Source organism: Prosopis cineraria, unplaced genomic scaffold, assembly GCF_029017545.1.
Source record: "Prosopis cineraria cultivar Desert tree isolate PC_DT_omini unplaced genomic scaffold, ASM2901754v1 PC11, whole genome shotgun sequence".
Taxonomy (NCBI): domain Eukaryota; kingdom Viridiplantae; phylum Streptophyta; class Magnoliopsida; order Fabales; family Fabaceae; genus Prosopis; species Prosopis cineraria.
In genome coordinates this window covers 5,765,849-5,788,284 of record NW_026555342.1, presented here as the reverse complement: position 1 = coordinate 5,788,284, position 22,436 = coordinate 5,765,849, and the positions used below count along the sequence as shown (strand labels likewise).

General features: G+C 33.7%; 2 protein-coding genes and 1 pseudogene across 2 annotated transcripts; 1 reads left to right on the top strand and 2 right to left on the bottom strand.

Annotated features, from left to right (window-relative positions):
* The first annotated feature begins 141 nt into the window (after positions 1–141).
* Positions 142–2,431, top strand: LOC129286042 (pentatricopeptide repeat-containing protein At3g25210, mitochondrial-like; annotated as a pseudogene).
* A 277-nt stretch (positions 2,432–2,708) lies between these two features.
* On the bottom strand, positions 2,709–8,125 carry LOC129285568 (CSC1-like protein ERD4). Its single transcript, XM_054921306.1, has 5 exons — positions 7,556–8,125; positions 5,302–5,732; positions 4,242–5,086; positions 3,538–3,793; positions 2,709–3,315 (listed from the first exon to the last, which is right to left on the bottom strand). The coding sequence occupies exons 1-5, from the start codon at positions 7,824–7,826 to the stop codon at positions 2,938–2,940; spliced, it is 2,181 nt and encodes a 726-aa protein (XP_054777281.1). The 5' UTR covers positions 7,827–8,125; the 3' UTR covers positions 2,709–2,937.
* Positions 8,126–11,022: 2,897 nt separating this feature from the next.
* On the bottom strand, positions 11,023–17,866 carry LOC129285994 (hydroxyproline O-galactosyltransferase GALT2). The gene is made up of 7 exons (XM_054922021.1): positions 16,417–17,866; positions 14,878–15,110; positions 14,033–14,323; positions 12,458–12,586; positions 12,112–12,285; positions 11,882–11,989; positions 11,023–11,745 (listed from the first exon to the last, which is right to left on the bottom strand). The coding sequence occupies exons 1-7, from the start codon at positions 17,318–17,320 to the stop codon at positions 11,536–11,538; spliced, it is 2,049 nt and encodes a 682-aa protein (XP_054777996.1). The 5' UTR covers positions 17,321–17,866; the 3' UTR covers positions 11,023–11,535.
* Between the last annotated feature and the right edge of the window lie 4,570 nt (positions 17,867–22,436).

The window sequence follows — 22,436 nt, the reverse complement described above, 5'->3', positions numbered from 1 at the left end:
CTTTCTTTCTTCCATTTCCGGAAGCTTCCACATCCTATCTTCTTCTTCTTCCCCTCGTCTCCTATACCCACAACCCTCTCGTTCTCTAGCATGCTCGTTCCTTTGTGCTCGCTCAGTTTCCTCCTTGCCCCACCAAGATAAAAACCTCGAATCCCGATTCAATTCGAGACATGGGTTCAGAAGCTCAAACCCGAGTTTCCTCCTTCTGATGTCTACGAAGCCTTTCGTGCTCAATCGGACCCTGATCTCGCGCTCGACATCTTCCGGTGGATTGCTCAGCAACGTGGGTATAAGCATAACAATGTCACGTATCTCACGATGATCAAGCAACTCATCGCAGGTAGGCGGTATGGACACGCAGAAACCCTCGTTGAGGAGGTAATTGCCAGTGGCTGTGGTGCTAGTGTTCCTCTATACAACTCTATTATTAGATTCTGTTGTGGCGGAAGTTCCTTTTTAATCGCGCATTCGATGTGTACAAGAAAATGTTGAAGTCCGAGGATTGTAAGCCCACACTCGAAACTTACTCTTTGTTGCTCAATTCGCTTCTCAGGAGGTTTAATAAATTGAATGCGTGTTATGTGTATTTACATGCCGTTAGATCAATGACTAGGCAGATGAAGGCGTCTGGGGTTATTCCCGACATTTATGTGTTGACGATGATCATAAAAGCTTATGCGAAGTGTTTGGAAGTTGACGAGGCCATCAGGGGTTTTCCGTGAAATGGGATTATATGGGTGCGAGCCTAATGCTTATACTTATGGTTATATTGCAAAGGGTCTGTGTGAGGAAGGGAGGGTGAATCAAGGTTTAGGGCTTTTTTAAGTAGATAAGGACCAAGCGTTTGGTGCCAAGCACCAGTACGTATATGATAATCATTTGTAGTCTTGCTTTGGAGAGGAGGTTTGAGGATGCTATTGAGATTGTGTTTGACATGTTGGTAATTCTAGGTGCCCTGATCATTTGACTGACAAGACTGTTTTGGAAGGATTATGTCGAGAACGGAGAGGGAATGAAGCCTTTGAATTACTCGATGAATGGAGGAAGAGAAACATTTCAATGAATGATAAGACATACAAGATTTTGTTGAATGGATTGCATTTCCATTCTCAGCAATAGATTCTTTTCTTGATCCTCACCTTTGGTTTTAAGTCCAGATGCGTGAGGCTTTTCTGATCTGGAATTCAGTTTTTCTAACAAGCAAAACTTGTTGATGCTTCTAAGCCCTGGTTGTGTTGTATCAGTTGATACTATTCGTTGATAAGAGTGACGGATACAGATAAATGGAAGCACTGTGCTTGTTGTGAGAAATTCTTTCAACCTCTTTTTGAAATTGTCTTCAGAGGGTAGTATTCCATAGAGTGGGAACGAGAGTTATTTAGTTTCTTTACAACTGAATATCCCCATTCTCTCGCATAAAATTTGATCTTGCCTCCACGGACGAAGAGTGTCCTTTGTTTTGAAATGCACCATGGGTTGCAAGAAATAAGAACCTTTATGATCAAACACGAGGAGGCCGCATTACAGTCCCGTTGAAGTAGATACAGGTGAACAATTTTTTCCCTATATCACAGAGGCAGAACCTTTCAAACCTGGCTTGCGGATGACTTGTTGGATGGGCAATTCTACCAAATAACCAGCTCAAGCTGCACAGAGGTCATCTGATTGTTGTTTTTTCCCTGGTATTTACCCCCATGAATTCATCTGAAAATGGTTGTGGTGTCGACACTTGTCAACTTGCTGTTGAAGTGACAAACTTTCATCTTCAGCTTCGTATCTCCATTGTTTGGACATCCCAGCTTGTGTTGGTGGCATGAGGAGTGATACTTGAGGATTAATCATCTGAAGATGGCTGAGCAAAGGCATCTGATGTCTGATGATAGAATTGCCAATTTTTCTGGTGGTAATCATGTTTACAAAATGAAATTGTGTATTTTAGGTACATTCTGTATTTGTTATTCTTAAGCTCCACGACCACATGATGAGTGGTGAGAGGTTTCTTACCTGAAGGGAAAGAAAACATGCTTGACAACATACTACAAAAATTGGAGCTGGCTGGAAGCTAGAAGGAAAATAATGGCTTCAAACGCTCTCATTTTCTAGGGCATGGAGAAGGCACAAAAAGGCAATGGTGGCACACGAATACACTTTGCCAGTTTCATTTATTCAACGAATAAGTGTGAACATGTCAAGGTTTAATATGTTCAATTCTATTACAGATTACAGGATAATATCAGACTTTGGGACCAATCTAAGCTTGGCTACCCTAGACGGCAAATCACCAGATTCTCGACCTTGTAGTCACATATGTGAAATCACTTTTGGCTGAGTCAAAAGGGTCATATTCCTTCAGCGGAAACACCTAAATCAAAAGAGGGGATATATGTTCTGGTATAGATTTTTCAACAGAATCAAATAAGATCATTTTCCATCTGTGTACACACCTAAAACAAAAGAGGAAAAAAAAAATGGATACATGTTACAATGTGCGTATAAAGCTTAAGTTTTATATCCACACATAAAGCTTAAGCTTTCGTACCCGCTTGCAAAAGATTAAGCAGCGCCAACAGGTTGAAAATCGAGACCTTGTATTTGAAGCGTGCAAGAAAATGAAGTTCTCCTTTTGGTAATTGAGCATGGTTATACTCATCCCTATCCACAGTCCACAACTATCAACAAATCTCATGGCCTACAATTTGCACACCAACTTGAGAACGTTTGCGCTTAAAATATTTTCAAGCCACCAATCTTACATGACTGTATGTAATAATGTCACAACTTACAAGATGCACAAACAATCAACAAACTTGGTTCCTAATGCCTATTATCAACAATTAATCATTAACCAGCAAAATACAAAATGAAAACATCACTATTCACAACAACATTACAATTACCAAATAAACGCAGATATGTAATTAACATAAATTACACACATCAGACAAACGATGTTGATCTTGAAACCTGGGACAGAGCATCATCAAAATGATCATCATCAACCTTGTCAGAACTCAAGCTTGGTGGAATGAATGATCTGAAAATCTGCTCCAAGTTTGGTTGCTCCTTCAGACTATGGGCTGCGACCTCAAGTGTAGGATGCTGAAATGCGGGGTAGAATTTCTTGGCACAGACGAAACCGAAGATTAACGACAAGATAGGAAGAGGAATTAGCAATGGTGTGTAAACGAATTTCTGCACCCCGAAGTAACCAGCCATGGTAACTTGGAAAAGTACTAAAGATGCCAGTACACGGTTGTTAATGTGGGGCCACATTCTTCCATAACTTTCATACGATGGAACATACACTTTCAGTGCCTGTTGATACAGGGATAAGAACTGAATGTTAAAAACTAGATTAAATCATGAGATTTTATTGATATAACTCAAGGAAAGGCTCAGTAGTAGCCAAATGTTTTACTCTAGAATTTGACAACATCGTACTCTTTCATATTTTATATGGTTTTTTTAAAGCTACAACTAAGAAATCGTCAAAGAAAAAAGTTGAAGTACAGTGCAACAAAGTTCAAAGAACTTCACCTGATTTCTAAGTATAAGCCATCCTAGGCCAAAATAGAGAACTCCAAATGGGATTATTAAAGGAGCAATAACGGAGTAGCAGAGGACAATTGTAACAATCAGCATGTCTCCAGGAACTCTAGTCCCATAGCCAAGATCTCCAGGAAACCAAGCTTCTTTCAACTCAGCTTCAGTCTTACAAAGGAACTTCCTCTTCAAATGGTAAATGATTAGAGGAACTATGCGAGACAGTTCAAGCCCATAGCCAACGAAAAATCTGAGACAAACATGTTTAAAAATTAAAAAAAAAAAATCAGTGAAGCTGCATCCAAAGAAAAGGTAAATTTTTGTTATGGAAAAAGAAAGAAAGAATGACAAGGTAAAAATTTATTCCAGTGTTCGGTAGGAATAATTCAAATTTTGTAGTGAAACCAAATCATGAGAGAAAATAGCTAGTTGTTACAGCCATGTTTCAAAACAGTCATACTATCTCCTCCTTCAAGTGGCTCTAGGAAAAGGGAACAAGAGGTATTGTGAAACAGCGGTCGCTGATAAAAGCACCAGACTTGTGTTAATTTTCTCTGGTGATAACTCTTAGTACTTCAATAAAAACTTACAATGTGATGCTAATTTGTCATATTTTATTTTTGAACCTAAGGGTTATTCTATATGCTCTTAGTGAGTAATATAAATAGAAGAAACCAAGCATTGGGAGGATAACTTACTTGAGAGCCACAAAGGTCAGAAAGAACGTAGCATTGCCAGGGAGCTTTTGAGCAAGCAAGGACACAATTTGGTTTGGGTTCTTCTGAATGGTCTTGAATGTGCTGAACAAGGTACCGCCCACAGTAACTCCGATGAAAACATTAAGCACAGTAAAATAGAAATATTTCCCAGAAGCGGCCCTGATTGCCTGACTTTCGGTTGGAATGCCCTCAAGTTTAGACAGACAAAAGAGGAGCTTGGGCAATAAAGCTAAGAAGACGAGCAATGCAATTTGAGGGAGGTAAGCTTCCAACACTGTCTTCAGAACAGTTATACGCGCAAGTGGCTTTATGAATGGTAGAAGTTTCATCAAATTCTTCAGAGTTGTGAAAGCAGAAATAAATGTAATTGGAATCATGTAGAAGAATATTGTTAGCGCAACAATAATATACACCACATACTGCCTAAGCTCTCTTTCAAAAAATTTGATATTCAAATTCGACCATATAATTTGTCGTGGTTCAGGAGCATCAAACACTGTCCACGTGTCCACCATTTGTGCATGTAAACTCTGAGCCGCAGATGCTGCAGTTACTCTATCTGTGAAGAACACCAGAGCAGCACCTTGCTGTTTTTCTTTGAGAGTGATGTTTTGCTCAGATTCCAATTTAGCAACTAATTCATTTATTTTCTCATTGCAATAATTTATGCTATCAACCTTTTCACCAACAAGTCCAAGGAAGCCAGTCTTGTTAGTTGGCCTTGTTCCTTCTGGTTTGGATGTTGTTTTTGAGCCCCCGTATACAGCTTCTGCACGTGCTAGCTTCTTCTTATACCCTTCTAACTCCTCCCAAATCTTGTTCACCTGTTAGCGTTAATCTTAAAGTTATTAAATTACATATTACAATACTTGAAAAGGAAGGAAAAAATTGGAAAGAAGCACCATAGACAAATTAAGTTACAAAGAACAAATTCTAAATGCCACAGCAATTATAAATTGTAAAGACAAACTCTCTAAGGTACGGAATCAGGGATAGGAAAGGTAATTCAGAGCACATGAGTAAGGACAATGAAATGAACACCATACCTCTTGTTGTCCGTGACAATCAAAGATCTGTAAAATGTCTCAGGATAGATGGTTTTAAAATACGAGTCAACCTGCTCTTTCCTTGTCTGATCTTCAGGTAGATGAGGTATATCTCTCACAATTACAGCAAATTGCTCAGGTTTCACTTCAGGAGACCTAAGAGCTTCTGATCGCAGCCACGACACATGATTGTAGGACTTCCATAAGAGGTACAATGAAACAAACGAGACCCAGTAGGTGGCAACAAAAAATGCCCACAACCTTGGACTCTTTCCTGTGATATTTCCCATAGAAAACTTGTCAAGTTCATTGAACGTCCCGTTGCTAACAGTATTTGAATTAGACTTTGCTCCATTATCAGTAATAGCAACCGGCAGAAGAACTGGTAGCAGTATGATGCCGGATAACACCAGGATACCCAACACTGGAATATCACAAGAAGAAAACAGTTACAAGCAGGCTAAGTTTATTCGCAAATCACCAGATATACGGATACCACAATGTAATGATGCAGTTGAGCATAGGCCGTCAGCTTGGCTTCGTTAATTAAGGCAAACGAAAGCTTATGATTAGAGGGCATGCATGCGATTACTAAAACAAAGACAATGTATATCATGCAACGAGAGACTTGGAAACTTGTTTTTGTCACCCAGGAAATAGAAAGGAGAGGGACAGTCTGCATTCACATTTTTTGGTCATACAATATACTCCCGGTCCCTCCTCCGTTACTTTTTATAAGAAAGGAACTAATTCTCAAGATAAAAAATATATAGTTAAAGCTAGTTGGATTAATAAATATGTTAAAAATACAAGTTTCTTTTCCAAAATGTTCTCATTTAATAATTGGTCAATGGCTTTTAATCATTAATCTCGTTTAACAATTTTTTTTTTTTGATGATGGTATAAAAAATTTAATAAATACCCCAACGGTGCAACCAAACAAGAGGTCATTGTTTTTTACTACAAATATAATCCAAAAAAACCTTTAAAAAAATTCTCTTCTAAAAAGGCCCACACGGACTCAAGGAGTAGTAGCCAAAAAGTCTTTAAATGATACCGTTTCCAATTATTAAAGGACCCCACATTTTTTTTTAATAAAATTTTCAAGAGTCAAATAATATTTACAATAGTGTGTGTGGACCAGCTTCTCTTTATTTTTTTCTCTCTCCACTTCCTCTCTACTTTTCATCTCAACCGTCAGATTCATTTTTGAACGGTTAAAATTTAATGTTTTATAAAATTATTATTATATTCATTTTTTATAAAATTTTATATTTTAATAATAATTTTATGAAACATCAAATCTCAATCGTTCAAAAATAAATCTAACAGTTGAGATGAAAAGTAAAGAGGAAGTGAAGAGAGAAAAAAATGAAGAGAAGCCAAATCCGTGTGTGTGTAAGCATGTGTAACTTTGAAATGCAAATGACCTTATAAATTGGTCAAAAAATGTCCTTATAAATTATATAAATAAAATTTCTCCAGGGAGAGAAGGCTTTAACCAAAAAAGTTTGTTCCTTAAATAATTAAATGTATTTTAAATTGTAATGCTATTATTTGAAACTGAAAATTAATCAGTACATAATTTGATTTTTATAAATACAAACTTAGTATTAATTTTCTTAAAAATTACATATTTTTCTTAAAATAAAGTTACACAACTTTTTAATCTAATATTAAATCTTTTACCAAAAATATCTTCCATCTATTCAAATGTATTATTATATAGTTATTGAACACTAATTTTTAATTTCAACACAGAATTAGGTAATTTTGAAAATAAAAAATGGCGATTGTAATTTTAACGAAATTCATAATGTATATTTATCAAACTTGCTCCTCCTTTTGTCATGTAAATCTCTGAATTGAAAAGAAAATAATCATCAGATTCTAAGATCGAGGCCCTAAAAACTGATACAAAGCGAAAAAAGTATGTAGTAGTTCATTTTGTCTATTTTTCACCCAATCTTAATTGGTTTTTTTTTTACAATAAATATTTTATATTTTACTTACCTGTAAACTAACTGATTGGAAAGAAATTTGCTACTTCTAAATATTGTATCTATTTTATTTTTAATCAAACTTTTAAATGGAGAGGAAGTTCTAGGGAAGAGCATGGGAAAAACAAGTATAGAAAAACTTGGTCTAAAATTAGCTAAATCGAGAAGAAGTCAGGAAGTGGATGGGAAAAGAACTAGAGAGAAACTCTCTTGAAATGAGAGGAGGAGGAAAAAACGACAAACCAACCAGTGCTCAAGAACACGAAGTAAACGGCAGTATCGACGCCAGACATGGCGATCACGTCCTTCTCCGTCGACGACAACGCCTCCAAGATCCAGGAGAAGGGATTCCTAATTCGGGATCTGCTTTCCACCGGATCCAAACCCTTGAGTATCCGATTCGGATAGTACACAACGTTATTCCCAACTCTAGCCGATAAGCACGTGAAAAGAAGCATCAACACCACGAATATCACGAACGACGTCGCCAGCGATGTCAGGAACGAAGACAAATCCATTTCGTAGGCCCTAATTCACCTTCTTCAACGGGACGATTCAAATGCGAGTCATCAACCGACAAATCAATTGCAGGTGGCGAAGAAGCAGCACTTTCAGAGAGACAGACTAGAAGAGAAAAAGGATATATACGGTCGAATGTGGACGAGCAAGGTAGTTGTTGTGGGACAGTATAATCTTTTCATTTCGGGAGCACCATTTTGATGCAGTTTTAGAAACCCTACGTGCGCGTGCCCTTTTCAGTTTCTGAATCTGATGCGCAGAGAGAGAGAGAGAGAGAGAGAGAGCGCGGGGGGGAAATATGGATTGGAGGGATTTTTTTTTTTTTAATTGGAGCAACGTTCAAATTCGACAGATTGAGAATCGATAACGGAAAAGGACTCGAGATTTGAATCCTTGTATGACGCAGCTGCCCTCAGCTTATATACAAATTTCCCATATTGCCCGTTAATGAATTTTATATCATAATTAATTATTTCAAAAAGATAATAAAACTTTTAATCCTTCATACTTATTTTCATTATTAATTTAATCCTTTATATATATATATATTTTAATTATTACAGTAATCTTTTAAATTTTAAAATATAAGTTAATTTTTAAATTAATCTCATGTGTAAAGTATGTTAATACTTTAAATGTATATATAATTAAATAAAAAAATTAATTTTTAAATCAATATAATTTTTATTAATATGTAGTCGGTTGTGCTGTTTTTTTTTTTTTTTGCTTTTTAAAATTTTTAAGCATGTTCTTTCACCTGCCTAGATAATTAGACTTTTGTTCATTGATTTACATAATTGCTATCATGATTTTAATATTCGTGTCACCACATTTTAACAGTTTTATATTATTTTTTAGACAATAAAGATTAAATTAATGATTATGACAAATTTAAAGGATCGAGTTGATAATTAAGATAAATTTGAGGGATTAAAAATTTTATTATCCTTATGTTAAATTTATTGATGAATTATATTTGTAATTATTTTATAAAAATATCAATAAAAAATAAAAAATATACTCAAGCCCAATCTAACAGCTGTGTCACTTTTAGTGTTTAGTAATTAAGGAAGAAACATGTGAAGTGGAATGATTAAAGTAAATAGTAGCGTGCAATTATTCTTATAAACTGGATCAGTTGCTTCAAAATGAAACCACGAAACTGGGCTGTCAATTGCTTCAAATTGATTTAACATGATTTTAAAAGGGGGGAAAAAAGATACAATGGAAGTGATGGTATCCATGACCATGAGACGCTCAAACAATCCAATGAATCGAATTGAGGATTGAGTTGACAGAGTTTACACTCTAATGGTACACACACGCGATGACTGAAGTATAACCAAGAAAATGATAATATACTGTAGAGACATCACTTGTATGCTGAATATTTTAATAAAAAAGAGGGCATGGAGGTCACTTACATCATGAATATCTGTTTTGATTTTAAATATTGCTACCGGCTCCGCTGTGGCAGTGTTAGTATCTATCATAAAGCATTGACAGCCCAGTTTATTTGCCGTTTGTTTCAATGAAATGAAGCATTGCTTTGCGGGCCCAAAAAATATCCATTATAAAGCACTTTCTAAACAGATTTTTTATCCTTAACATTAAGCATATAAAGGATTATTTATTGTCATTTTATAATTTTTATTTAATTGTAAATTTAATTGTATAGCTCATTGTATAATATATATCTTACTTTTAATAGAGGTAAAGTTAATTTTTTTTATTTAAAATATTTTTAATAAATTAATTGTCTTTAATTTCAGTAAAATAGTTGAGAGTGTAATAGGTGTGTCTGAAGAAACGTAGACTGAAGAAAGTATGGTTTACCAATTCTCTGGCCTTTTTGTCTAATGAATAATGAGCTCTGGCTGCCACGAGGCAAGTGCATCCATTTTAAAATATGAAAATTGTCACGAGACAAAATTTGAAGTACATAAGGAACCAATTTAATAAAAAAATTTAGAAGGCAAATGGCCTGTGGCGATGAGGAGGCTAATACTGTCATTTGATCAGGAATGTAATAGACGTAGTAACTACTAACTGTAACTGTCATGCGAAGATATTTTTGTGACCCTGGCTAAAGTAGATATTTTGGGCAAGTTACACGTGACACGTGTCGAGACGAGAGGTGTGTGAGCCACGTGGCGGATGGATGTGTTGCCGACAGGTTCAAGAGAGGTCCGACCTACTTTGTTCTGCTCGTTGCAACTTGCAGAGCCTTTTCTTTCTTTTCTCACTTTCGTTGGGATTCGAATTTTGTGCGGGAAGTCGGCACGTGATAGTGGCCCAGTCACGTGCCAGCAAGGGAAAATCCAATGCAAGGTAAAGTGGGACCCAGACGTCCTGGACACGCATGTGCCAAGAGATAAGGGGAAACAGGCGCCAACAATAGAAAAAGTATCTGACCAGGCGAAAAAAAAAAAAAAAAAACACAAAAACACAAAAACACAAAAAGTTTCGTCAGAGAGAAATAAAAAAATGACAGAAAATGAAACCAAAAACAAAAAAATACGTTATTCATTATAATTCAATCACGAGATCAAGCAACTTCGATGTTGGACAAAATAGAGGGCTATTTAAAATTATTTTTATTTTATTATTTTAAAAATTAATATTTTATAAAATATGTTTTGAGAATAAGAATAATCAAAAAAATATATTTTTTCATTCTTCCTGATTCCCCAAAACAATAATTTTAAAATATTTAAAAGTTATTTCTATTTTTCTATTCTCCATAATAATATTTACTTTTTTTATTCTCTAAAATATTTTTTAAAAATCTGTTATCAAATAATTTTTTTTATTTTTTTTATTCTGAAGAATAGAAAATTATTTCCTAAACAAGGCCTTGATTGTTTAGAGTCTGGCTTCTTCTTCTTTTTTTCCCCCAAATGGACAATAACTCGCACGCTTAAAGGTTACCAGGGATGATTGGCATTCCATTGATTCAACTGATGTAAGAGAATAAAATTGATTTATCTCGGAGTCTCCAGTTCGAATCCTAAGACATGTAATCACATTAATAATACTCAAATTTTAAATTTATCCAGTGATAAAATAATAAAAATTATATCTATGACTTTTTTTTCGATGACAAAAGAAGCTTCCACACACCGCACACTTGCATTTGGCATTTCATCTCACAAGTCTTTAACATTATGAGCCCTCTAGAATTGAAGTCAAACATAATGGGAATTAACAACTTTTTTATGTATGCGTGGGACTTAAGAGTATCCACTTAATCAATCCAGATCTTACCAAAACAAGAAATCTAGCTTGATTCTTAACTATAAAAGTATAAAACCAAAAATCTACATTGATTCTTGACCTATCCAGATCGACCAAAACCAGAAATCTACTAACATTCTTGGATACAGACAACGCATCTCTCAATTATACACCGAACCAGCAAGAATTAACTCTGTCACAGCCGCGACTACACTGTGCACTCGAGAATTCAATGCCTCTCATTTTCATTTTCTACAACACGCACACGCACACACCCACCCAAAAAGCATCTCTCCCCCTTGAAAAATCTCCAATTCATTGGTCTCATTTCCAGGGACATGTCCGTGTTAATTCCTATTTCGTGATTGAAACTCATTCTGCTAACACTATTCTTGGCCGGACATCAGTGGTGGTGTCTTACATAAATGATACCAAAAAGGCTGAGAGTCGAGTGGTGTCGATCGCCACATGTCATCTAAAGTTGCAGCAGTGAGCTCTACCTCTTGTCAATTTGTCCCACAGACAGATCATCTGCCTTGGTGATTGGTAGTGTGCTGTGAAGTAGCCCTCCATGCAGCCATACTGACAAAATTTCCAGTTATGGGAATACTGTACAGTTCTCATGGTACTGTTAAATCGCTCCACCCACATCCCCATGCTTACATCTTCCATCTTAAAGAGCTGCCATAAGAAACAAATATAAGGAGGATCAGCATGGTGAGTACTGGTATAATAATCTGTTGTGTTCATGGAAGTAAGAGTAAGAGACATTGGGAAAAGCAAATGTGAACTCGAGATACAGTTTAGAATGACCAACCCTGAGCCTCCTCTGCTGGTGTTGAGATATGACGAAAACAACAATGTCACTGGAAATCACGTATGCAGGTCCATTTGCATAAGGGGGATACACTTCTTCTGGCCACTCCTGTGAGATCAAAACATTATCCTTAAAGTTGGGATTGCGAAATGAGAGCTGGTATGTGAATGAACAGGATATACAGTTCTCTGTTAACTTTCAGTTTCGACTATAAGATGCAGTTACCATACCTCATAAGTGACAGCCCATTTGCCATTTCTCAGAGGCCGATGCAAAAGATTGAGATTGCCCATATAAAGCGACTTTTTCTGAGGGACTCGTTCAATTTCTTTCAAGACAGTATCCACCCTAACAAACGCATCATCATCACATTTCATGATATATGCAGCACTCACATTGTGAACCTGCATGGAGAAACAACGGTATGGTACCAGAGAGAATCAAAGGCCAGCAGCTAGAAAAATAGCACCTCTTAGGGGGGGTGGGCGGAGGGAGGGGGGGAATTAGATCCCTTTTCAGTTATTTTGAGAGGGAGAGGAGGATGGAAAGCAACCAAAAGGCTTAAAATCAACTCACCCCAAACTCACAGATGGCAATGGTTTTAAGAACAACAAGCTCATAGCGGTCCATAAAAGGCAAAATGACAATATCACCGAAGTAAGTGGCCTCTTTCTTCAACACAGCATTTACTTCCTTCCTCGGATTCTTCATGTTGATTATACATAACAGCCACAATACACAGATGAGTTAGCAATGCCATGGTAAGAGAGAGAATATTTGTGGCAAAAAGAAATGAAAACGGACAGAGCCACTGAAGAATGACAAAGAACACAAAGCCAAATTTTCACATGCAACCACCAATTAGACAGCAGAAGTATGACTAAGCATAACAGATAAGCTACTAAATTGTTCTTCAGCAATTACAATGCCTCATACATGGAAAATTTCTCACGACCCCCAATGTCACCACATGAATTTGTATTATCACCCAATCCAAAGAAATCATCAGTACAAACAAATGATCCTGAAATAAACTAGTCAAATGGTAAATGTTACTGGCTTAATCCACTACAATTAGGACACCTTAACAGTTCAAGCAAACCTACAACAAGGACAGAGGTGACAGATTACAAATCAAAGTTGTCATTAATAAAAATATTAGAATAAATCATGATTAAATAAAAGCCTCATAAAACCCAATATAACTTTCCAAGTTGATGCCCAAGTCTCAACTTAGGTTTGATCATGTTCACATTGCTTGCTTTAAGATCAAATGGATTCATCAATCTATGATCATCAAAACTCATCATTTATCCTTCTAGGGAAGGAAATAGTTGGGTTGCCAATATAGACAAAACTTTAAAAAGATTTTCAAGAACTATGAAGCCCCATGCCTATGGCTATGAAGCCTTACGAACACTCTGGCCATAGAGCAAATTTGATCTTATTCGCTCTCTAAAATCAATTTACATAAGTCCACAGGTCAGGTCAAACTTAACCAGATCCAAAGCATTTCATCAATTAATTGAAACCATTCAACACCCAAACCCAACTTTGCCTGAAAAATAATTGCACAAAAAAAAAATGTTTTTTACATTTTCAAGTGAAACAAGAGTCACTGAATTGCTGCAGCAATTATAAACCAATAATCTGCCTGAACATTAATGCTCCTCCTTCTCACTTTTTAAACAACTTCAATGCCCAAAAGATAATTTATGCCACTTTCCATCTTTTGTTAACTTGCGGTTCTCTAGGTATGCATGCCCTTTGACTCTGCTAGTGAATCTGATCCTAGCTCTACAAAAACCCTAAGAAGCTGCTGATTAGAAGCCACGACATAAGGCAATTCCAATTCCATTAACAGTAGCACTTTAGCAATCATACCAAAAACCTCACAAGACTTAAAACACTTCTACAGGACTTAAAACCAATATTTCCCCCCAAAATTTCCATCATACCAACCCCTTGAGAGTTTTTCATATCTTAACAAGTTTTTAACAATGTACCATACCATTCTTGAGGCCATGCATTCCTTTAAGCTCATGTCTAGAGTGAATCCTGACATCCTTCTATTGCCAGAGAATACTTTTTCTTTTTTCACATAAACTAATAGCATTTTTGTCCTGAGAAATATGAAGGCAGAAAGCTTACCAATGCAACAAAGAATCGTACTACTACATCTGAAGATTTGATGGCAGCTGATTGCATCCATGTTTTCCTAATTGCCATGCGTTCAGCAAAGTGATTTGAGGCAGAAAGAACTCCAATAAAAAGTTTAATAGGACTTTTTGGTAGAGGACTGGCTCTCCAAGTCTCTGACATTTCCAGCACTCTTTGAGGTGAGAAACTTGGATGAGATCTAGGGAGAGCGGTAGCATAAACTGAATGAATATCCACCTCTCCTTTGATGGCCAATCCAGTGGCATCTTCAAGTGTAAATCCCTGAAAATTATCAACTCAGACGAAAAGAAAAGGCTTCTGGGGCCAGAAAAAGCCTGGACAGTAATAAGATAAAATCCAACTATTCTCAAAGCTTATGCTTTTAGCCCTTTACGTTGAGTAACCCTTCGAGCTATTACCATCATTATGAGAAATAAAATAAAAAATGATTACATAAAATAAAAGCAATTGTATGATGAAATAAAAAGTAGATGAAATAAAAAGTATGTTTCTAAACTCCAAGACAGTATAGTAAAAGCAATTATGTGAAGGAACTTGTCATCATCACAGATTTTTAAAAAAATAAAGTATTAAAATAAGAGAAAATATATACATGGCAGAGAGGGAATCCCCAAGGAAAAAAATATACAGATACTCAATACAGAAAAGCATATCAAAATTATTAAACAAGGGACCAATAACTGGTGTGATGCCATCCAACTTCCACAACAGATAACTGTTGCAAATCAGCTAGAAATGCAATTTCACACAGTCAAAGCATTTAATGCAAACATCAAGTATAATAATTTATAATAGTTTCATCTCAATTAACTTACCGTCCGATATGGAAATGAAGTTACATGGCGACCTCCAACATTGATATGGTATCCTTCAACACCAGCAAGCAGTGTAAGGACAAACATTCTACCTTCTACAAAAGCAAATGGCCAGGTCACTTCTGGCTTTTGCTCACGTCCTATAAATCGCTTGAACCATGATGTTGTCTTGGACTCTTTTGAGTCTACAATATCATTACGCATCCACTTTTCACATCGTCTATGTCCATCAACTGTTAAATTTAAGAAAATTAATTTATGTATTAGAGTGCAAAAAAAAGAAGGCATAAAGTTCGACATCGTAAACAGCTGGAACATGTGTAATGGTAGCAAGAGTTATACATTTTAGAAAAGAAAACTATTTATCAACTATTTTTTTTTTTCTTAATTTATTTTTTTAAAAAGTCTATTGATGAAAATAGGAAACAATAGAACACCAGAGGACAAGTAGTCCGTGAAACAAGGACTAAAGACTATAGCCCAAGAGCTTTTTCTAAACCATCTTAAATATCCCCAATAGATACTGCCTAGAAGAACAATCTTCTGAAATCAACCCAAAGAAGAATCCTCTTATTAAAAACTTATTCACTCCAACCAAAAACATCATCCTACAAATACAGACTATGCATTAAAATATACGTGTGTATTAACTAATGAGCATAGACAATTTTGATATGTGGTCTAGCAGAACAGTCCAGAGTACTCCCTTTGATTCTATTTATAGGGCAGAGAGAAAAAATTTTTTTTATCCTATTTATAAGTCAACCTCATTAAATTTTTATTGCAAATTTTCCCATTTGACCTCCATTGGAATGTTGAGAAGAGAACATATGTTGTTAAAATATGAATATTTAATAAGTGCAAAGTTGAGAAATTATTAAATTTCTAGACAGAGTTAACGAATTTTAAGATTTTCTTTAATTCTCATGAAACATGTTGGGAGTACCTTATAAATAAGACCAAAAGTAACACAAAAGATGTTCACTCCATAACGTAGAATGCACAGATATAATAAAGATCTGACATGGATATACGAACTAGGAGAGTTCTTAAAACAAAGGATACAACAAGGTTAGCATATGAAAACACACACAAAAACAAGAAGAAGAAGAAGCAAAAATACATAGAAAATGTAAAATCAACTAAAGAAGACACATTTAAAAGGTAAGTACCAATGCATCAATTGTTACAAATTCACGGTAACGCTAGAACAAAACTATAATTAGAAGTTGCAACTGCAAAAGTACCTGTAGTCATTATTCGTAAGTTTTTCTGCCACATCTTCTTTGGTAGAGAATTATTTTTTAGGCTTACATGAGTATTTCAGTTAATGATTTTTAGATGGAATGCCCCAAAGGAAATGCTAAACTCCATCATCTTTAGAGATAATTGGTATCTTGTTTTAAATCATGGTTTGGAAGGATCATTAATCTTTTCTAAGGAACCATCACGGCTAAATCTTTTGTGTCATGTCTCCATCTTGTTTGGAAATGGAGACTCCATTCTATAACACACTATATCTAAATATGATAAACATACCGAGCATTTCTTCATCATCACTGCTTGTCAAACCATCACATCTTTGAGCTTTACCCCACTGCATTCTGTAACAAGTATTGTGCTCAATTACAGGTTGTTTGCTCCAATCCCCTCTTAAACGAGGATTCAAATGCAAAATCTTTGGAGGATCCTCCCCATCCACTGACTTCAACCCTTGCAATTCAACCATAAACTGTGAAACTGAAACCAACCCAGAGCCTCCTCTCAACCTTGCAAGCTGGGGTACATACTCCTTGTGAGCATAATGAGGTGTACCCACCACAGTGATTGAAGAACCTGCGGCAAGTCCACAAGGAAGAAACATCAACCGGTCTCCCTTCACCAATTCTTCTCCACTCACTGAAATCCAAGAAGGGCATGACTCAGGCTTTCCTTCAATGATAGAACTTTCTCCCGACTCTTTCTCGTCAACCTTATCTAATTCTCTCCAAGCCTTTAACCCTAATGTCCATGCCTCGTCTGCCATCTTCTCAAAAACAGTCAAATCACTAGTCCTGTTCCATCGACGCATGATTTCTCCAGTAATCCTGCCATACCGCTGTGGAATCTGCTTCACATTTTCTGGGGCATGTTCCTCTTTCATCGGTTCCTTGTTTGGCCTCGACGGAGCGTCCTGGTCTTCATTATCTTCTAAGCTCCGGTGAAATACATCTTTATAAGCAGAACTGAAAAACGGTTTGCTTAAATCTCCATCATTAGTGCCCTCTACAGCTGTCCCATCCAGCGTAGCGTAGCTTTCATCCCCACTTAACTGTGATACAATCTTTAGAAATTGCGGAAACTTACATGATATAAAAATCAAATATAACACCCCAATACCAAGTAAAAAATGCGACAATTTGAACCTCCTCGAATTGGGAGGTTCACTTTTCGGTCTCTTCATCCTTAACACACGAATTGGTGCACAATATTCCAAAACAAAATTTCCCTCAGAATCACGCACTATCTAATCAGAAGAAACCAAAAACAAGTTCCGAACTCGGCAAAGCTCGCCCACAGAGACAATGCCAAATCTTTAGGGCCAGAACACGTCCAATTTTAGGAAAAAGTCGATATAGTTAGGTATTGGACAATGGGAGTGGGTTTCTCGGGCAGAATGGAAAGAATCGAACCTCCGAGAAACGGGAAGAATCAAGTTCAGAAATGAACCAGTATTGCGATGCAGCAAGAAATTGCAAGAAACCCCAATACAATCTGAGATGCAGAATCCTGAATAATTCAAAATTTAGCCAGCATTTCACAGAAAACTTGACATAAGGAACAATGAAAGAAGCAGTGAATGCCGAGATTAATGACTGCCCAAGAATAGAAACGCAGATCTTTGATCACGGTTGAAGATGCCAGGGATATAGGCAGCATTGAATGATAGAAAGAACAAGATGAAGAAGAAAGACGACGGGTATTTAGCATGGATGTGGAGGACACCCGACTGAACACTCGAAACGAGATTATTACTAGAAAATGAATTTAAATCATTGTGGTAATTAGATTGTTGAATTTTATTTAGAAAAATGTCATCTTTCTGATTACAATGAAAAATACCCCAGCTGTTTTAACTTTTAACTTCTTTAAAAAATAATAATAATAAATTTTTAAATTATGTAAATAATATTTTATATTATAATCCTTTTAAAGATTTTTTTATTATTAAATAAAAATTTCAAACTTCAAAACAAATATTTCACATCCTTGACTGACAAGTTTTATTTTAAAATTTATAATTTTTTTTAAATTATAAAAATTAACAACATTTGTAAATTTATATTTAAAATTTTAATATTTTTTAAATATTATAAATATCAATTGACATTTATAACTTTTTATTTTAAATTTATAAAAATTTAATATCAATTTATAAATTTACATTTAAAATTATGATATATCTTAGGTGTTATAAATATCAATTGTTATTTATAAATTTTGTTTTAATATTCATAACTTTTTTTTTAATTTATAAGAACAGCAATTTGCAAACTTATATTTAGATTTTAATATTCTTTAAATATTGTAAATATCAATTATCATTCACAAATTTTATTTAATATTCACAATTTTTTTAAAAAAAATACAAAAATTCAACAGCAATTCTTAAGTTTACAAGTATATGTTCCAATGTTTGAGATTTTTATTTCAATTAAAGGTAATTTAATCTTTTATATTAATTTTTTAATGATAAAAAAATTAAAAAATAGAATTATAATACTTTAAGAGATTAAAATATTTTTTAAATAATTAAAAAAAAAGTAATGTTATTTTCCCAAAATTTTACTCCCACGACACGCAACAAATATCAGTGCAGGGTTGGAACTCAGGACCGGAAAAATGTGACATTGCCAATGCCAATGGGATAATTAACCATTTAACTTTTAATGTTTTAACTATTGAAGTATTGTTGGCATAAAAAGTAAAAAAAAAAACTATTGAAGTGTCTTTTTTTTAGGTAAATCGTCTAAACATTTAACATAATTATTTGTCGAACAATATAATACAACCCCTCTGTTTAATATTATAAGACTTTTTTAAAATACCATGTTAAAAAAATATAAGAAATTTTGAATTGTTTTTTAGAAATAATCTTATTTAATGGTATAATTAATAAGATTTTTTTAATTGAAATGCCTTTTAAATAACAGCAAACATAAAAAATCTCCATTGGAGTTGTAATTCGATTAAGATATCTTCTAATATTGAATGGATAAAGTGTTCTTATTTATTGGTGAAGATGCTATTACTCTCACCACTCTCCAACATGTTTTAGTAAAATTGAGAAAATTGTTAAAACTCATTAAATTTGTCTACTAAATTTTTAATTTTATTCTTATAAAATATTCTTACTTTAATTATATAATTTGTCTTGCTAATGTTTAATGAGGTAAGGGATAAAATTTATGATGAAAATTTAACAATATAATTTAAAAATAAAACTAAAAAAAATCCTTTTATCCCACCTTTATAAATAATACTGGAGGGACATGTTAAATGTTCTACGTAGTGCAAAGATATACATTAATTGGTTTTATAAGAAACAATATGTTAATGATGTGGTGACTTGTCATCAAGTTTGTGTTGAAGTTTTTTTTTTTTTTATGAGGCTAATGCCCCCCTTGTTCGTTTTAGATGAGGAATGAATATGATTCTACGTGTGACAATAAAAAATTGAGAAATATTTAAATAAATTGATGTATCATGTTATTTATAATCTATTCAATTAAAATATTTTAAGTAATATAATTAAAATATTATGTGATGTTATTTATTAAAAAAAATTATGTGATATTTTTTTAATTATTTTTATTCATATAATATAATTCACATTTAATTTCTTCCCTTTTATCTCTTTATTATTATTAATATCAAAATTAATTTATATTTAATATTATTCAAATGTTATATTTTTATTGAATAGATCACAAATAACATGATGCACCTAACCTACTTAAAAATTTTCATAAAAAAATGATAATGTTGTCAATTTTAAGAGAAAAAGGTTCTCTAATTTTTATGTCAAATTTATAAAAACAGTGTAATAAATATATTTAATAAAAATATACATGTATGAAAAAGGAAAGCATTGTCCTCCATATCTTAGCCTCAATAGCATCCTTTGCTTTGTCGTTTCATTTTGTGTCCATATCATATGCTTTGCTTAGATGTAACTTCCCTTGCATTTAAGCCTAGTTTAACTTTTTTCCGTGCTCATCCTTCGTTAACGGGAAACGCGGAAAGAAAGGCAATCGTGAAATTAAAATATTAGTATTAGTATTAAATAATATTTATTACCTTTTGTTATATTATATATAATATTTATTCTATCTGAATTACAATGTAAGGTGTTTTCAAAAGCCCTACTCCATCCAAAATATTTTTCCATTCTAAATTATATGACACTTTTAGGAGAAATTTATTATCCTAAAATATAAAACACTTTAAAAAAATTAATAGGCTTATTTCAATATTACCTTCTATCTCTCTATTTAATACTAATTAAACATAGATTCAATGTTATTAAATGAAGGATATTTTTAAAATTTTATATTTTTATTTTAAAAAAATAAATTTGTTGCATATATTTAATTAAGTTTATTAATATGTAAAATTTTATTTAAAAATGTCTTATAATTTAAAATAAGGGAAATATTAAATATAGGCATTTGATAGATTATGTATATTTCTTTTTCAATTATATTCTTATTTTATTATATTTCACTCAAGTGCTTAATAAGGGTGTTTTAAACAAGACAAATATTATATCTATTTTACTCCATAATACAGTTGGAAATATATAAAAAAATGAGATAATCAAAATTTTAACTAACTTTTTAAAAATAAATAAATTAATTAAAAATAATTTATATCGTGGTCCGAAAAGATTATTATATTGATATCATTATCACTTCTTGATTGCACATTAAGTTATTTTTACTATTATACACTATCTGAGGATTATGTCTTCGTATATTTAATTTTTTTTTTAATCCTACAACACACAAACATGTTTCGTCAGGTACGGCTTGATCTGTATTCTATGACATTTTTATCAGCGACATGATTAAATTAAATGAATAAGTAAGAAGAAGAAAACCATAATGTTACATGTGAATTTGAATTTAATTTAGAAATCCAAACCCACACATTTTAAGTTATCCAAACTATTAATCTAGCACAAATTCAAATCCTACTTCAATTTTTTTATAATTTTAATTTTTTTTTAAATTCTATTATTTTAAATTTTTAAGGAAGTTTCTTTTTTTTTTCTTCATGTTCATGTGTCGATTTCACTACCTTTTTGACCTTGACATTGCTGCCTCCAGCTAACTTCCACCGAAACCACACAGCTGGCTTTGACCAAGACCGTACAGCCAATTTTAACTGGGATCGAAGAGCTAGAATTGATTGGTGGACTGTCAGCTGTGACCAAGACTGGACCGCCTATTGTTATTAAGACCAAATCAGCAGCGATGATTGGGATCACATGATCGGAACCAACAGGACCGCACGACCAACACTGATTGAGACTGGACTATTTGTTGTAGTTTGGAACATGTCTTTGATCGTTATTTTTGATTCATCCACCTTTATTGTTGGGCGCCAAATGTTGTTGTTAACAGGAAATAAGCTAGTCTCATCATCCAAGACTAAGTCCAATCCATAGTCCTCGGACTATTATAATCATCATTTGTTAATTCATAAGTATTGTTTAGGATTAAGGCTGGCGAAATCAATCAAGATCAAGCTACTGTTGCTAATCAAGATTGGACCACTAGCATTATTTGAGTTGAGACAGCTAGAGTCAATCAAGATCAATCTATCACCCTTGATTTAGACTAGATCATCGATTTTCACTAAGATGAATTTTGAATTTTATTTGAAATTTAAACAAAAAAAATTAATATTATAATTTAAATTTTTTATATCATTCAAATAAAAAATTTAAAATTTATATATTTTAAATGGAAGGTTTTAAATTTGATTTTTTAATTTAAATCCTCCTGTCTAAACGTAATCTAAGTATTTGTGTTCATTGATTAATATCTTATTTTTTATATACCATATATAAATAGAGATTATGTGTAATTTTTCACAGCCTGGTGTGATTGCAATGCCACACCTTCATTATGTCAAGTCCGATGTGACATATCACGAAATTTGACCATGATGAATAAGATTTGACATCTAACTATGCAATTGAATTTGTATTTTGTCCACAAGAAAAAAAGCCCAATATATCTTTGGATGTCATGGTAGATCCTGAATTTGATTAATCAGACTTAACCTCTGCATGGTAGGAGGAACGTTGGTGAGGTCGTGAAAATTTATGACATTTTAAAAATTAAAAAAATTACGAGTAGTTTATTTTTCAAATAAATAAGCAGATGATTGGTGAAAAAAAAATTGGCCAAAAATAAAAGGGGAAAATTTGGTGTGTGTTTTTAATGAAAAAGCAAAAGAAAATGACAGTAAAGTAAAGTCTTAAAAGAATAAATTTATGATAATTAAAT

Coding starts and splice junctions, on each gene's coding strand:
- LOC129285568 (XM_054921306.1), bottom strand. CDS start 7,826: ATGGATTTGTCTTCGTTCCTGACATCGCTGGCGACGTCGTTCGTGATA. Junction 3,794..4,241: donor CTGACCTTTGTGGCTCTCAA/GTAAGTTATCCT, acceptor TGTTTGTCTCAG/ATTTTTCGTTGGCTATGGGC. Junction 3,316..3,537: donor GGCTTATACTTAGAAATCAG/GTGAAGTTCTTT, acceptor CTGTATCAACAG/GCACTGAAAGTGTATGTTCC.
- LOC129285994 (XM_054922021.1), bottom strand. CDS start 17,320: ATGAAGAGACCGAAAAGTGAACCTCCCAATTCGAGGAGGTTCAAATTG. Junction 14,324..14,877: donor CTTCATTTCCATATCGGACG/GTAAGTTAATTG, acceptor GATAATTTTCAG/GGATTTACACTTGAAGATGC. Junction 12,587..14,032: donor TACGATTCTTTGTTGCATTG/GTAAGCTTTCTG, acceptor ATCAACATGAAG/AATCCGAGGAAGGAAGTAAA.